The 15,164-nt window shown below is 47.6% G+C and overlaps 1 protein-coding gene across 6 annotated transcripts in view; it reads left to right on the forward strand.

The window, feature by feature from the left end:
* The first annotated feature begins 10,088 nt into the window (after window positions 1-10,088).
* The window catches only part of LOC144175890 (cholinephosphotransferase 1-like), a 56,753-nt gene continuing 51,677 nt past the window's right edge, over window positions 10,089-15,164 (forward strand). For 4 of the 6 annotated variants that reach the window (XM_077704950.1, XM_077704947.1, XM_077704953.1 and 1 more), the window contains exon 1: window positions 10,089-10,592. In XM_077704950.1, the coding sequence (XP_077561076.1) occupies window positions 10,356-10,592 (237 nt within the window). In that variant the 5' untranslated portion in view covers window positions 10,089-10,355. The remainder of the gene's footprint in view (window positions 10,593-15,164) is intronic. The other 2 variants (XM_077704951.1, XM_077704948.1) reach the window with 1 other exon arrangement.

Below are 15,164 nucleotides of genomic sequence, written 5' to 3' on the forward strand. Positions count from 1 at the left end.
TTCAGCGAGAACGCAGGGGGTAAACCCGCAGATGTGCTCAGTGAGTGCACTGTCTGTCTCCCCCGTCTCTGTGTTGGCTCGTAGACAACAGACTCTCGCTCCGTTTCTCTATCCTTTCCAGGTTCGATTCTTGGTGGTGCCAGTTACTTCTTTTATTGGTTCGCAGGAGTTTTCTGTTGACACCAGCGGTCGCAACAGAACCCTTGTGGTGTAGAGGTAAAAAGCTTCGGTTTAAAAAGAGAGGTGGAGGAATAATTTCTTGCTAACAAAAATAAAGGAAGGAATAAATTTTAGAATAAGAAGGAATAAATGGAGCAGGCATAAATTTCGGGACCACGAGAACACTTACTTGGGCATGTGAAAAAGAAAAAAAAAATACTCTTCCTTCGTAAAGAAAGTTGAGGCAAGTGCGTAAGCTAAAACTGCGTCCATCCTTTTGTGAAAGTGCATCCACTCGACCGTCGAACTTTCAGACCCAAATTGTCAACGAAACCATGTGGCCATTTTTCGCGCACTAAGTAAACTCGTCTACGAACAATCTAAATGTATACTGATACGTGGTTTCTGAGATGAAGCTATACTATTGTACTCCCCCTTCATGATCAATGCATGTATTGTCTTATCTGAAACTTTTTTTTCCTTGATTTTAACAGTAACCGTTTTGATACAGTGGAAGCCGGTTTCACGCACATGCTGTGTGTCCAGAAATCTTATCAGAGCTTTTCGGTCAACCAACGGGTCTATGGGGGAAATGCATCAGTTTTTTTAACAGATCGCCGTTGATCCCACTAAGAAAGCTCTTGCTTTGAAATTTATTCAGGGTTATTTTTCTGTTCTGAAGGAAGTGGTATGCACAGAGAATGCGAGAAGCGGGAAACTATATTGCTCAAAATTGCTCCTTTGCTCGGCTGTCTACTCGAATCTGTTGTCACAAGAAGTGATGCTAGATCCTTCCTTTGTTACGTCACAAAAGGATGGCTGCAGCACACGAGTGCCATCTTGGTCCTGCCGATTATTTTTCACCTTCGTGACAGTGAAAAGGAAGCAGTCTCTTGCTTGGAATGGCAAATTTGAAGACGGCTATGAGAAAAATGTCGTGTCATACTTATATGTGTGGAGGAATTTATTCTTGGCACCAGGCGTGCTTCGTATTGTAATACAAAGTGTTCCTTCCCAAGGAAGCGCTACTATCGTCACCATCATCAGCCTGTCTACGCCCATTGCAGGGCAAAGGCCTCTTCCATTAATCTCCAATTATCCCAGTCCTGTGCTAACTGCGGCCAATGTATCCCCGCAAACTTGATCTCATCTGCCAATCTAACCGTCTGCCGCACTCTTACTGACCAACGGTTATCTTGCCTTCGCATTACATGCCCTGCGCACACCCATTTCTTCTTCTCAATTCCTACTAATACGTCCTTAACACGTGTTTGTTCCCTGACCCTCTCCGCTCTCTTCTTCTTCCTTAATGTTACACCTATCACCTTCCGTTACATTGCTCGCTGAGTCGTTCTCAATTTAAGTGGAACCCTTTTAGTGAGCCTCCAAGTTTCTGCCCTGTAGGTGCGTACCGGTAAGATGCAGCTGCCACACACTTTCTTCTTCAGGGACAATGGTAGGCTGCTATTCATTATCTGAGAATGCCTGCCATATGCACCCCACCCCATTCTGATCCTTCTAATTATCTCGGCCTCATAGTATGTGTGGGGAAATTTATTCTTGTCACTAGGCATGCTTCATATTCTGATATAAAGTGCTCTTTAGAAAGTGTCTACTATGCTATGATTCATTTCACAAGCTGCTTACAGTAGAGCTGAAACTACGGGGTGTACTGCAGCGGTTCCGTTTGCACAGTAGTAGGGTGGATGGGAATTTCCTTGCAAGGCACTAGCGCCTACTGTTGCGCCTCTTCAGTTGTAACTGGTAAGTAGCGCAAACGGACGAACACAGGAGAGAAAAGAAGACACAAACACAATGCCGTGTTTGCGTGTTCCTTCCGCTAGTCTATTCGTCAGTTTGTGCTGTTTACCGGTCATGCCATACCTACTCACCTAAGCTTCCACTTTTACAAGCTCTTCAGCCAGCTTCCTTAACATGTCCTGGTGAGGCAGGCACACTCATTCGGTGGTTGGATCGAGAACTCTGTAGCATCCACAGTGCAGCATGCGACTTCTGAAATTAGGCGAGATTCTTACGAAACTTCTGGTTCTGCGAAATGCTTCAACCCTATTCTGCTTTCTGGCCTGAGCCGCTATGTGGGATAAAGCTGTTACTGAAGTACTTCGTGGTGCACGAACAAATGTTTTTTTGGTAGAAACAATGTCACATTTGATAGCAAAAATGAAGAAACAGGCAATATATAAATTAATCTAGTGCTCTCCACCAGAGCACACCTCTTGGCGTTAGTGGTAGCATCAGACTCCCAGGCATTTTAAGTGCAGAGCACTTTAGGGGCTCGCCTTGTCGTTGTAGCTTGCTGTAACGGTTGATGTCAAACGACTGCTGGAGTCAGGCGGTGTCGCGAGATAACGGCCCCAAGTAGGGCCCGGCGTTCCAGTCTAGGGCGTCCTGCAGAGGCTTCGAAAACTAAGTGGTTTAAATAGCCGTAACCATTCGAAACTCGTGAACCGCTGGGGCTTGTCATACATCTCCCCGTTGTTTAGCGCAAAGAAAGCTGCGGGTACATTTGAGGCAAAATATATATAATTAACCGCCAGCACCCACGTTCATTTAGTTAGGAACGCTCGTTGGGTTGGTGTTTACGATAGCAAGCGAAAAAAAGTGGAAGTGCAACGCCGGCACGTGCGGTAGGAAAAGCAAGAACAAAAAGAACAGAACTCCCGCTGGCGCAGTTTCAGGCAGGGGGTGCGCGAACACTGTGAAGGCGGGAAATTTGAATTGCATTGGGTGGTAGCAGTGAGCGGATAATGGCGTTTCAGCCCATTATAGCAAATCACTTTCTCTGCACTTCTGTCCGCTCTCACTTTTAGTGGAACGGCTTTAATTTTTTTGAAATGTTAGCCTACGAGTTCCATGAAGCAAACAAAGCTCCACTCAGCATTTCGTTGGAGGGACGATCGAATAGAAGACATTTGCAGTGCAAAACAACAAGGACAAGGAAAGAATGAAATGAGACGAGTGCTGCCTTTCAACTACTTTAGTCGGGGAAAACACAAAGAGCTTATATATGCGTCACGTTTGATAAAAAGACAAAAACCAAATGCGAACCTGCTCCAAGGCACTAGGTTCAGTCAATGCTCTGTTTGATTGCCTTGTTCCCTCCTTCATTTCTAAGCCAAAGTCCGCCGCCGAGAAACTTTGTAAGAAGTTAGGTCTTGACCGCGTTGTTCATTCAATTGACTCTAGCACGAAATGTTGCCTTGACATTTTCTTCACCGCCCAAACTCGTAAAGTTGACTGCCCCTTCCGGGTAATAACCTCGGAGAAGGGTACCTATTGGAAGACGATTGCTCTTTTCCTGCAAGAAAAACTGAAGCTGCTTACAGTTGACAATCCGTTCTTGGTGAGGTTTTCAGATGAAGTGGCACAGTTTTTACGTAACAATTCTAATTCCGTGTTTGTGGGTGCCTCCACTGACACAAGAGATTTGTACTAGTATTCTATACCTCAAGATGAGCTGTTGGACTGTGTCGAGAACTGCAGCGACACTTTTGGAGCAGTTGCGTTCGAGAACGCCTGTGTTGTGTCAGTGCAGTACTTCCTCGAGCTGCTGTTGTTTTTTATTTATTTATTTATTGGAATACCCTCAAAGCCTAGAAGGCGTTACAGAGGGAGTGGGTAAAGGTGGAAAAAAGAAAAGGAAAAAGGAAAAAAAAGGAAGATGCAAAAAGAAAAAAACCAACAGAAATAAACTAGAAAAAGGACGGATATGTTGGAAGCAAACAAGCAAAAAACACCACAGAAAAGGAACACTAAAAAAGGTTACAAAAAGTGCTGAGTAATGGCAGTTTTAACCAGTGAAGGGTCTTGACTGGTTACGGAGAGGAATGGAGACCTTATGGTGGTGACCAATACGTGCTGAGTGGTATGATGGTCCTGAAATAAGCTCTCGCCTCATTGATCAGTTGTGAAAGAATATCTCGTCAAAAAATGAAGTCGCACAAGTTTCCTCCGGGCAGTTAAATGTGGTAGTTCAAGGCTAGATTTTTTATACCTAATTAGATACTTGAGATCCGCATGTGTGATGTATGGAGGGACTGTCTAAGTTCAAAAAATGGGTTTGTATAGGATCGCGCCTAGCGCCAGTCCTAAGTGACCTGTTTATAGCGGAAAAGGACAGAGTTCTTGCGCGCTCTCTGCAAGGTACGTCTGTTTGGAAAGTGTTTCAGTTATTGGATGATTTCATGATTCTTTGTGACATCGGACAATGTCGTCCACATGATGTCGTTTCCGATGTTCTCGGGAACTTCCACCGTTGCCTTGAACCACTCGAGGTCACCCACGAGTTTCCAGAGAGCGGCTCAATCACGTTCTTGGACCTGAGACTCACGTTTTCTAGTGACCACGTCTGCTGGAAGCATGAGCCTAGAGCGAACGAACTGCTGCTGCTGCTGCACAGGTCGGCACACTCTAAATTTGTTAAAATGGCTATCACTAACCTGTGTTTGGGTAATGCCGTGGAAAAATCATGCTATTATTTCCTGTTTTCCAGCCTTAATCAGCCTGTCGGCAGCGGGTTGTCCTTCCCACCGGGTTGTGTCTGTTGCAGAGAGCTTGAACAAGCATATGAGCAAGGCGCAAGTTGAAAGGAAAAGGTAGTTGTCATACCATACATTCATAACGTGTCCCACTGCCTCAAAAAGATTGGACGCCGGGGAAACATAAACGTCATGTTCTCTGAAACCAACAAATTGGATGCCCCGGGCAAATGTGTCAATGGAGGCATGAGGGAGCCCTGCACCTGCTCGATAAATTACAAGAATTGACCGGTCGATTCTTACACCGGTCGATCGACCAGTGTAGTCTGTAGCCCCCCCCTTTTTTTTTTGTACACTCGACTGCAAGTGTGCAATATAATATAATGTGCCCGCATGCTGCCTGCCACCGGAGCAGGGGCCCTAGTCAGGCTCCAAGCCTTTTGCCTCTGCTCCCCTTTCTCTACGAAAAGAAGCAATCAAGAAAGAAAGAAAGAAAGAATGTAATTAGGGCATAGTTTATTCGATAGTCCTGGACTGAGATAGGGTATGTGGGTCAGATAGTCCGATGCACGAATGACAGGCTTCACGAGCATGACTACAATGTGAACCGGACTGTGGGTGGCCACCTTAGCACCCATTGCCGTGACTGCAACTGTACTCTAGAATTTGTGCGCACTCGTATCTCGGCAAGGCACCACAGGAAGGACGTACGAAAGATTATTGAAGCCGCTGAAATAACCACGTCTTTTTCATGTCTGCACTGTTGCCACACATCCAAAAACGTCTCCTTCACCATCACCCTCGCCTAAGAACAAACTGAGACACCTGCCGCCACTCTAGGCAAGTGTCACTAATGAAGCAATTCGGGAAACTTTGTTTCATAAGTTCACCATTGGCTCAGCGGTGGCAAAGCATGAACATATGTTGCATGCCACCAAGTCTCAATTCGTCTCCACAATTAGCAGACTGCTTAAGTGTAGCTTGTAAAAAAGTGCTCGTTTCTCCTTTCACATCTAAAGACAACCTTTTTTTGGGGGGCTATGCTAAGGCTCCTATAACTGCTAGTTCTAGGTCTTGGAAAAATTTGTCCTTCTGTCTGGTGAGGACAATGGGCAGTTACAATACCTGACACGGTGCGCTCATTACGGGCAGACTTTTTTATATCTTTTGAAACGAGGAAGGAATTCCCAGCAGCATTCCATCTTTTTCGAATTGCAGTTATGTAGTACTAGGTGATTGCAGCATAGTGGGCTTTCAGGATACTACCCAGTTGATGGGAATTGTTTTTTTAAAACTTCTATTCGCACGTCCCGTCAACTTTCTCCACTTGGGAAGACAGCATGTGTTTACTCAGGAGGGATGAGTGTCGCGCCTTTTGTGACTTTATCCTGGCTATCAAGGCTAGTGAAAGAAATTTCTTCTACAAGAAATGACAACTTCGATCGACACATGCATATTACATGTTCTTATCCGATTTATACGAACATCAACTCAGCCAATTTTTCTGCGACTCACGAAAAGCCCTGTAATGATCCCATCACCTTTTTTTACTTACACGCTTCATTTTACGGGCTTCATTTTCTCAGATGAGGATACATTTGTCCAATCGGAAGGTAACTCGAGTAGTAGACTGCCTTGCCCACTGACTCTCCTTGCGCGCCATAATTAAGCAGTAACGGTCTCTCTAATTGTTTAGAAAGGTCCTACTTGCAGTTGCACTAGTTAAGCCTAGGTGTCGCTGACGTCTCCGCAAACAAAAACTTTAAAAGTGATATGTATAGTTGTCTGAGGGGCTTTGTTCCATCGTCGTTGTGACATACTTGACAATACGTACCTGATTGTCACAATTCTACCATTAACATTGAGACATGATCCCAGGTGCTAGCACGTACATTGGGTGCATAATGCATCTTCCAACGTCAATGCTTATTGCAATCATATCTGCTGTTACGTTAACACTTCCAGCCAAACGTTATCTGTGCTTATTCCTAGGGGAATATAAATGTAGTGAATACAGATAAAAATGTCTGAATGAAGTAGGAAGAAAATTAATCAATGGAGCACAGGTAAAATACATATATGCGTACTACTCTCACAATTCATACTTTTGAGATAAATGCAAATTTCAGGAATTAAGCTAGCTTACATGCACAGCATGCCTACAATGAAGATGGTGCCCATGCTCTGCACACACGTTATTAACTGAATTGTGAGCTCACGCCTTTGCAAAGCAGAATACACTGATGAGGACATTCACCCACTGCCCACCTCGGTGTTTGAGTACGTGGCGTCAAATGTAAGCCAGGGTAGATCTAGAGCATGAGACCTCACATTCTTAACTTCGTGAATTTTCCACGAATTCACCATCTTATTAATTATATGGAAGCGGTTTTTTTTATATGCTCTCAGCAGGGTCACGTACGATGCTTCTTGGTGATGAAATGACCGTGAATTTGTATTTTTGATGTTCCATAATATTAGAGAGTTTTAGCATAGCGGGCACCATCCGCTAATGCTGCGGTGGCGGATAGCGGGGCCCGACTGGGCAGGCGCAAATTCGTTCCGGCAGGGGTCGTATAAGTTCCGCGGGCCGGCCTTCGCCATGCTTGCTCATTCCTCCTCAAACTCCTCACCCTCCCCGCGTGCGCCTGCGCAGTCGGGTCTCGCTAACCCGCCGCCGTAGCGTAGACCTCCGCTAGCCGCTATGCTAAAACTCTCCATTAACGCGGGCAACGGCAAGAGCTTTAACGTCTGTTTTTTACTGCTAGTTGTATCGTATGCGATTAGGCGAAAAGTACTGCACTCTTCAATATTGCTCTTCCACGAAAATAGCTAGCGCGTGCAGAGGCATCATGTACTCTTTTTGTGATTGGCTGCAAACATCGGGGTGTACATTAAACCTAATCCGTCTTTTTCGCTGAGGTGTGGCGCCCTCTTGAGGTAGCGACGGAAAGCAGATCGGAGGTCAAGGTTAGCGCGGTTCGTCGTGGTGGTTGCCTTCGGCGTGAGCGCGTTGTTTTTCGACACTCGAAGAGAAGGTAGCTTTCCGTCTCACCTAGTCGCTTTTTTTAATCTTACACTTCTCCTGACAACTGCAACTGCATCAGCATGCAATGGCCAGGGGAACAATTCATTCCGAGAGGCTTTCTTGTCGTTACCAACGGCTGGACGGACTTGGCCCGGTCGACCCTAGTTACACAGGTGCACCACGGTTAAGCGAACCGCGGTCAGGCAAAACCGCAGTTTGCTGCGTTACACGGCAGACGAAACTGCGGTTACCCCACTAACCATGGTTAACGCAAACTGAGCTTGGCCACCTCAGTTCAGTCACACTAACCGCAGTTTCCGCAGCCGCAGTGCTGAAAATCGCGCAAGTCAGTTCGGACGCATCAGCGGAGGCAAAAAAAAAAAATCACCTGGCGTTCGGATGAGACGAAGGTTCTCAAACGCCAGCCCCCAAGAGGCGCTGGCATTCTTTGTGTTGCTCTCACAAGCAGCGCGACTGCCTGTCAGCAGTGGCTCGTTTCCCGATCCACCCGATCAACTACGACAAAAGCTGTGCTAAATTGGTGAATTCCGCACATCGTCCGCCAAAAAAATGGATAAACCAGGCAATCATGAAGCGTTTTCAGCATTCGGAAACGATCGGCGCGCATGTCGGCCGTGCCTGTGAACACGCCGGCGCGCCTGCCCGCACGGAACTGCAAGTGGCTCGAACCGGCCCAGACCACGGCAGCAACAGCTTATCACAGCTGTTCGAAATCAATATGATCACGGAAAAGAACTTTCACATGCGAGAAAGTTGATGTTAGTGCGGTGAAAAATTGTGCTATGGATTGTAATTCGCAGTTATTGAGATAGCAGTGGTCAAATATCCACCGCTATGCTAAGCCTAAAGTTCCCAACACCGAGCTGACCTGAGCAAACCAAGCCGGTTGCGGGCAGTTGAGGAAGCCTCTCTCCTCGCCGCGCGCAAGTGCGTTGCATTTGGGTCTGAAGCGACTGCTTTAACGATATTTCGTTTTTTCTACACTGCTTCTCTTTCGTTTTTACTCGTTAAGTTAAAAGTGTGGTAATTTATTTTTGTGCGCTCATCGCGGTCACCACAATCGGAATTTTAAAAATGCAGTTTGTGATAACCGCGGTTAAAGTTTCGTAACCACGGTTAAACTTAACTGCGGTTACTTCCGCTTCCCATTTTCAGACTGGCGTCGCACAGCCCTAATCCAGGCTTCTTGGCGTTGCCTGTCGCGTGTAGCTGATGGGAAGCGAAAAAAAAAAAATGCTCCTTTTTGTGATTCTTGGTCCGAAATGTGCACTTGTACGCAGCACACGAAAGCGGCATTGCATTCAAACAACACAAAAGTGGCTAGATATTTGCAGTTCACGTTGCCGACGATGCATGGGCCTCAGCCGAGTATCGGTGGACGCTGCAGGCGGATGGTGCAGTGGCCCTCCAAACAGTTTCTCGCGTTCACCGCTAGGGCTTCGCGCATGCGCAGTGGCGTCTTTTGAAAAAGGCGGATTGACGGGAAAGTATATCACGTGGGAGAAAGCTTTTTTTTTTCGCCTGGGGCTTTTGCGGCAACTGTAAACGACAACTTTCCGTCAGCTTCGATCTTTTTTCTTTATTTCTTGCGAGAGATTGCCCTACGGCGTAACAATTAAGTTTTCACAGGTGACACGCAATGTTAGCTTCGCTCCGAAAAGACGTTATCTGGCCCAGCCTGACGGGCCGCCGCTGATGTCGACGCACGGTCGCGTACCCTTTTGCATAGGAACGAAATAAACAATTCAAAACAAGTTGGTGCGCGTGACGTAAACAATTCAAGCATGACGATCGATCGTTCCTTAACTTGATGATAAAGGGAAAGAACTGACGGTATGCTTAATCGTTCATGTAAATGGGGGAACACGATCGTACGTGGGCCACTCAATAATATCCGAAATTTATCTTTCCACGGCAGTTGCATAGCGTTTTTAACTGCAGGGACAATCGATGACCGCTGGCAACGATCTCTATCGCTAGGTTCCGGTGTTCAGTGAGGATGCGGCAGATAAACATGATAAATGCAACGGGGAATAACAGCCGCGAATACACGAAAGCGCCCGCGATGATTTGCAGTGCACGCGCAGGAACACGATGCATGCGCAGGAACATGAGTAATGAAAAAAAAAAGGGGGGGGGGGGGCAAAGAAATCAAAACCGAAACCAATATAGATCATACTGTGCGACATTTATTTTCAGACTATTAAAGCTTTTTATATTGTGATATTGCTTAAAACAATAACTGATATTGAACAAAGATTAAATAAAACACCAAAGTTTTTACTATGGCACGGAGAAAAATATTGTTGTATCGTGTCACGCAGCGCTCGTTTTGCCTCGCCTAAAGCCCTCCATGGCTTTAGGGCTGTCAGGTGACTCACTATCACCATCAGCACGTTCAGCTAATAACAGATCGGGCGTTTTCCTTGCATTTGCGGTCGTCGAGTGTCGCGTTGTATGGACGTTGGTGCAGGCCGCGCGGCCGAGCGTCGTCCACTGCGACCGATAATTATCTCGGAATGGCGGCTTCGGTGACGACGAGGGACTTTCGAGGCGGTGTGCAGTGAGCGGTGGTGTGTGCGCGTGTGTGCGAGTGCGCGAAGGCCTACAGTGCACCCGACAGCTGCGCGGCTCCTCCGAGAAGCACCATGATCTTCAGCTCGAGCGACATCCTCAGCCCGCAGCAGCTGAAGAGGCTGTCCGAGCACAAGTACAGCTGCTCGGGAGCTTCGTTCATGGACCCGTTCATGCAGCCCTTTTGGAACTGGGTGACCAGCAAGTGTCCGCTCTGGCTCGCGCCGAACCTCATGACGCTGTCGGGACTGTTCGTCAACATCGTCACGTCGCTCATACTCGTCTACTACAGCCCCACCGCCACGCAGGAGGTGAGTGCGGCCGTACCTGCTACCTACGAGCGCGTGTGTGCTTTCATTCCGCGTTGAATGGCTCCCCCCCTTGGCACACGCACGCGCGCCGCACGTCAAACACGTCACCCGCTCGGCTGACCGCGGGGGACACCCTCGATATCACGCGACCGAGGGGGGAGAGATTTCGCTCGTACGGTTTTTGCGCGTGCGTGCTTGTTGCGCTCGCGAGCGAACCCATCGTCGTTGGCGGCGGCGGCCCAGTTCGGTGCTGGTGGTACCACCACCACCACCACCTTGAAAGGCGTGCGGCGAGGGCAATTGTCCTCGAAGGTTGACCTGCTCTCGGCGGCCGCTCCGCTCCGTTTGCGCCGGGACGTTTTCTTCCCGGCAAAACTGCGCTGCGTTCTCTATCTGGGCGACGGCTCGCCGACGGTGAATTGGGCAAACGCGAGCGGGGAACGCAGCGAGCGTTGTGCAACCGTAGCCTTCCCCCCCACCCTTCCCACTCGGCGCTCCCTTGCACGAGTCGAGGCCCGTCTTCGTAGGCCCGTACCGAACGACGAAAGTCGCTACTTGGTTAGCACGGCAGCCGAAGGTGACTGCTTGTGAAAGCCGCGCCACTACCGCCACCGGCGCGTCAGTGTCCGCGCGTGTCCCACCGCGAGGACCGACCTCTTTCCAGCCAAGGCCGCGTTAAATATGGAAGTAAAGCAGTGCGAATAGCTTAGCGGCTCCATTCATTCCAGGCGCAGCGCAGGAGACGACGTCGGATGGGAAGTTTTTTCGCGGGTTCAGTCCTTGAAGTGTCGTAAAGCGGGTGACAGTTCGTCGTCGTTTCCGGTAAAGGTGTCTCCGTCGCTTGAAGGGCAGACCTGCCCGATACGACCTCGTTCGCGCTTTCTGCTTTCTTGCCCACTTCGCCGTCCCTGGCGCCGCTTTCGCAAGAGCGACCACGTGTCCGGGGCAGCGCCGGCGTTCCGCGACGATGCAGTCTGATTTATCGCCCAAGTTCGAAGCGGGCTGTCAAGGAAGACATTTGACACTACGCGGCACGGCAGTTGGGAATACGGTGCCGCTACGCCGGAAGGTCGTCAGAACGCGGTCAATGTTAAACAAGCCTTTTCCCCGCCTCACATGTGGTAAAAAGGACCTTAGAAATATTATCGCCTGACATTTGGTCTCCTCAATTAAGGCAGTCCAAGGACTGCGCTTGCCAATAAGGAATACGACTCTGCTCTTGGTTAGTTCGTGGGCAGTTTAAAATGGATGCTCATCATGCAGTAGGTAGGTTGGTGTGGATAGCGGCGGATGCAGGTTTTTTTCTGAGAGGGTGGTCAGCTTTCATCAGTGATGATGAGAGGGAGGAGGAGGAGCAGCCGTTTTTTTTTTATTCACAGCTATTTCGGAAAAACAAAAATTCAAGACAAAAAGAAATCAACAGACTTTTTCAAAAAACAGGATCGAAAAAATACCGCACCCACTGGATCCACCAGTGGGTGTGGAAGCCATTGAAAAATGCCTTAGGCGACATTAGCCAGTGTTACGTTTTCATTGAAGTCTGAAGTGATCCGCATTTGAAGGCAGTGATTGTGTGGTGATAAGGGACTGAATTAATGAAAGAGGGAAGGGGTAGTGAGACCTTAGTATTCGTGCGTCTTTCAGTTACCGTTTATGAGGCACTAAGAAAGGCAGCCGCTTTTTCACAAAAGGTAGCCAGGTGCTGCTTGGAATATAAAACTTAATTACGAACCCTCTGCCACACCATTTTCGAGTTGAGACACAGGTGGCTTTGATCTGCTTAACCCCCGTGCAGAAAAATTAAAAACATATTCAGAATATGTTTGTCAGGTAGGCCATTGTGATTACGAAGATGTAGTAATGTCTGGTTGCTTGCAACAAAAGAAAAATATTTGAACCGCTTTTTAGTGGAAACTTCATGGGGTTCGTGCAGGATCCCAGTTGTAAGCAAGGAGTACACAATCGAAATAACTCCATGTTCATGCTAATATAAAGGACAAAACCTAGCTTAAGATGATTTGTCACACTTTGTAGCTTTTAGGTTGTCCAGGAGCTTCCAATGCGCAAAGGTTTTTGCCACAATTAATGTTATTCCTTTTTGCTTAAATTAAGCAAGTTTCTCTTTTGAGTTTCTCATTTTTAACTATCTGCTGCTACACTGCTGAAAGTGGTACAAATTTATATTGTGTGATCTTATCATCCAAATAGCATTTTGATGCAACTAAAAAAAAACCTCAGTTTTTCATTCCATTGCGTTCGAGTTTCCCACATGTCACGCTTCAAGGCCGAGGTGTGAGGTTTGAACGTGGCTTGTGGTGTTTTGCGTGTTGCGCGATTTCAACATTGTCTATGGGAAATTCCAAGCCAGAAGAAACCAGAGATGCCCAGCTTAGCTGTCAACATAACCTTTATTCTTTCTCAAAGGCTCAAACCTGGCCGAGGCTCATGGCCTTGCATGACATTTGAGCTCCTAGCATTCACCCCCCACATGTAACGGAATTCCGAGGTGCGCGGCAGATCGTCAAAGACGCATCCCCCGTCCCTTGTGTGTGCAGACCCGTTCCCTCCTCCACTCGTTCTGCCATGCTTATCTAGTGGAGGTGTGTGTGTGTGTGCGCTGCCCTTCCCCAGTGGTGTGCTTCAGCCACTTGGCCGGCCTTCGCTTCCGGTATCTCGGCGGTCCTTATCTTTGTGCAGATGCAGCACTGTTTCTGCGACTGGAGAAGCGCGGTGCAATGAGTCGTCGCTGGGGCTTAAACCGGGGTCCATGGGGCTGTGAGCAGCAACCCAGTTTTGTATTTGAAATTGACGTTGTTCGTTGCGTCTGAAATACAAAGTACCCGCCGCGATGACTCGGTGTATAAGGACTATGCGCTGCTGAGCACGAGGACACGGGTTCGATTCCCAGCCGCGGCGGCCACTTTTCTGATGAAGGCGAAAAGCAAAAATGCCTGTGTGTACGAGATTTTGGCGCACGTTAGAGATCCCCAGGTGGTCAAAATTAATCCGGAGCCCTCCACACGGCGCGCCTCATTGCCTGTGTTGTTGTGTTGGCGCATTAAACCGTACAATCAATCACTTAATCAATCAAAATGCAAAGTGTTGGTTTTTATGGATTAGGGACATCGAGGGCAGAGGAACATGCAGGCAGTGGGCTACGTAAATGCATAAGTGAAAGTGGAATTCCAAAAGAAAAGGAAAAGAAGGGGGGGTCCCAGAACCACTCGGTTGGTACCGCACTTTGAGGTGCCACGCTTTCAAAGCATGCAGTGTGCTGGCCTGGTTGGCGGACACGTTCCTTTGAAGCTCTGACAGACGAAGCACCAGTCCTGACCAGCGGCATTGTAGCGGGAATCTTTCAGCGGCAAACAAATGCGTCGCATTGTGGTTACTTTTTTGTGCTTTGAATTTATGCCTAAATTGCAACTTATTTGTGCGTCGATTTATAAAAATTATCCTCATCGTGAACCTGTTTGTGTAGTGCAGGTTGAAAACCTCATCTATAACCTGTCCTGTGCGGCCCGGGGCCATTCTTGGACCCCGCGAATTTTGTTAATTCATCCTTCCATCAAGTTATCCACTCGGTATCCACTAAGCTACCCTGGTGGTCTACCGGTTGTTGTTTCGTCTCACTGCATGGCCAGCCTAAGTCCACTTCTTTTCCTTTACTCGAACTGTGATGTCACCCACCTACTCAAGTTTGTTCCGTGATCCAGGAGGCTCATTTCCTGTCCCTAAGTTTTGCGCCCATCATTCTTCATTGATGGCCCATTAGTCTCCAAATGCTTAGTAAGTCGCCAAGTTTGTGCCCTTCGTGTCATTGCCGGCCTTGGTTGTGTACCACTCCTTTATTTAAGTGATAAAGGTAGCCTAATATTTATTATTTGAGAGTGCTTGCCGAATGCACACCAGCCCACTGTTGTACGAGGATGTTCATTCATGCCTTACAAAACGCAACAGTTCATTCACACCAAGGCAGCGTCATATTGTTTTGAAAGAGCCCTGAAGACAAAAAATTAGTTTTGGTTCATTAAAAGACTGCCTTGCCTCGATAACTGGAACCAATTTTGTCACAAATTTTGAAATAAATAATATATAAATAAATTAATGAATAAAACAAAACAGACGAAGCATTGGCGACTACCCAGCCACCCACTTTGTGGCGAGGTCTCTTGGGCCATGGAATTGTGCAGTTGGCGGCCGCAGGCGAAAGGCACCGTCCAGAAACAAGACCGGACAGTTGTATTGGTGCCTGTAGTTCCGTTTGGTCGCGTCACTCGAATGCCAATGTGCAGCTAACACATCGATGGCTATGCTTTTAGCATTTCCCCCTGAGGCATCGGTAGTGTCGCTTTTGTGTCACTGTAAAATGAGGCCTGAAGGTTTTTCAATATTTCTGGCATTTCCTTCTTGGCTTCTCGTTCGTGGCTGGAATGGGGCTGAGTGAGTATTGATAACTCACTCAGCTTTTCTAGTTCTAGTTGAAAGAACTCGGCTAGTTCTTTCAAATTGAATGAGGTTGTGTTTCGTCTCCATGGTCCCTTTAAACGAACACAGCAGCACTTATCACGG

Source organism: Haemaphysalis longicornis, unplaced genomic scaffold (assembly GCF_048455015.1).
Source record: "Haemaphysalis longicornis isolate Haplotype H1 unplaced genomic scaffold, Haemaphysalis longicornis Haplotype H1 scaffold_3, whole genome shotgun sequence".
Taxonomy (NCBI): Eukaryota; Metazoa; Arthropoda; class Arachnida; order Ixodida; family Ixodidae; genus Haemaphysalis; species Haemaphysalis longicornis.